Consider the following 1575-nt stretch of genomic DNA (forward strand, 5'->3'; position numbering starts at 1 on the left):
TTATTTATTCTCCGTTCTGGTTCACTTGATATAGACGCCAGTTGTTGGGACAAAGGATTGGTCATCTGAGGGTTCTTGAGGTGTCCAGATAGAAAAGGAGTCATTAGCAAAGTTTGGAAAATAAATGTAAGATAAATCGGTCCCCTTGGGCATCAGTACTCATTTAACTGGGCCCGTCGTTCGCTCGTTTGGCAGCAAGCTGGGCTATGGTGAAGGTGGCCGTGGTTCAAATCCCAAATACATTGGGCGTTCTTGGGTGTGTCTTTAGTTGTAGTTGTAGGCGTTAGTTTTTGGGTTTGTTGGTTTTTCATTAAAAAATCAAACAACAATTAAAATAGTCTAAGAAACTACGTCATACACAAACTCAAATCAAGACGTACACAAGTTACAAATTTACCATTGACATTTTATTTGAATTTCTGAAGAAACAAATTAATTTGTAACAACAAAAACGTCGACTACTACCACGACACTTGGAAAAGGGTGAGGGAGAGGTGGGGGGGGGGGGTAACAGGATCAGGGTACAAGGGAAAAACAACAAAACAATACAGGGACGATGATGACAGTGATTTCTCTACTTGACGTCTTTCACAGAGTCGCCAGAGTGAGGAATACTATCACAAACATAGCATAATAAGTTAGAGACCACTACTGGAGTACCGTACTGACCAAAAGGAATAGGGATGTAGGAAAAGGTTGATGAAGAGTATCAGGAAAGAGAAGTGGCGGGGGGGGGGGCAAATGAAGCGAATCGTTAAATATATTTCATTACAAAAGTATAAAGTTTTTGTCTTTGGGATAATAATGAAAGAGGAGTCGACTTCACCCACATGAAACAAACGACAAGGACGAATGAAGCAATGATGAAAGTTGTGGTGAAGTTTTCGTCAGAAGGTATCATCCTTCGGTTCTGCTTCTTGTCACTGACTGACTGTGATCTTTGTTGTTCTTATACGACTGCAACTGTCTTACCAGTGTGTTGTTTGTAGATGATGGATGAGCTGCTGCTGCTTGCAGTGGTGGTGATGATGATGATGATGATGATGATGATGATGATGATGATGATGATGATGATGATAATGATGATGATAAAGAGGAGAAGGAGGAAGAGGAGGAGGAAGAGAATGCTAATGACAACAAAGGAACATTAACAAACCTGATCTTAAACAACGCAAAATTACGACAACGGAGTCTTCTCTAATTATAAACATTCCAAATCACACTCGTATACAAAAGAATATTATTTCATTGCATCGACATGTATAAAGAGAACTTTGCGTCATACATTCGCTTTGCATGAACACACTGAAGGACATTGCATTGACATACTAGGATTTTAGGACACTAAACAAACATATAAGGACATTGTTGTGAACATTAAACACATCGCACTCACAGTACCAACTCAGAAAAACAAATCTGTACCCACAACACGGTCAATAACGTAGAGTAACATTGAAATCACATTTAAACTAAAGAAAAACACTTTCACTATAATATGAAGAGCTCCATAGCAAAACGCACTCGATCCGTTTCTGCAAAACTGAGAAAAATAAACAAAAACTGTTCTCAGAA

General features: G+C 39.0%; 1 protein-coding gene across 1 annotated transcript; it reads right to left on the bottom strand.

Annotated features, from left to right (window-relative positions):
- Nucleotides 1–381: 381 nt before the first annotated feature.
- On the bottom strand, nt 382–1040 carry LOC106013567 (the record flags this gene model as incomplete). The annotated part of the gene is given in 1 exon segment (XM_013089653.1): nt 382–1040. A coding segment is annotated over 1 exon segment (72 nt), but the record flags the coding sequence as incomplete, so codon positions are not given.
- Nucleotides 1041–1575: the final 535 nt, after the last annotated feature.

Source organism: Aplysia californica, unplaced genomic scaffold, assembly GCF_000002075.1.
Source record: "Aplysia californica isolate F4 #8 unplaced genomic scaffold, AplCal3.0 scaffold01009, whole genome shotgun sequence".
Lineage (NCBI taxonomy): Eukaryota > Metazoa > Mollusca > Gastropoda > Aplysiida > Aplysiidae > Aplysia > Aplysia californica.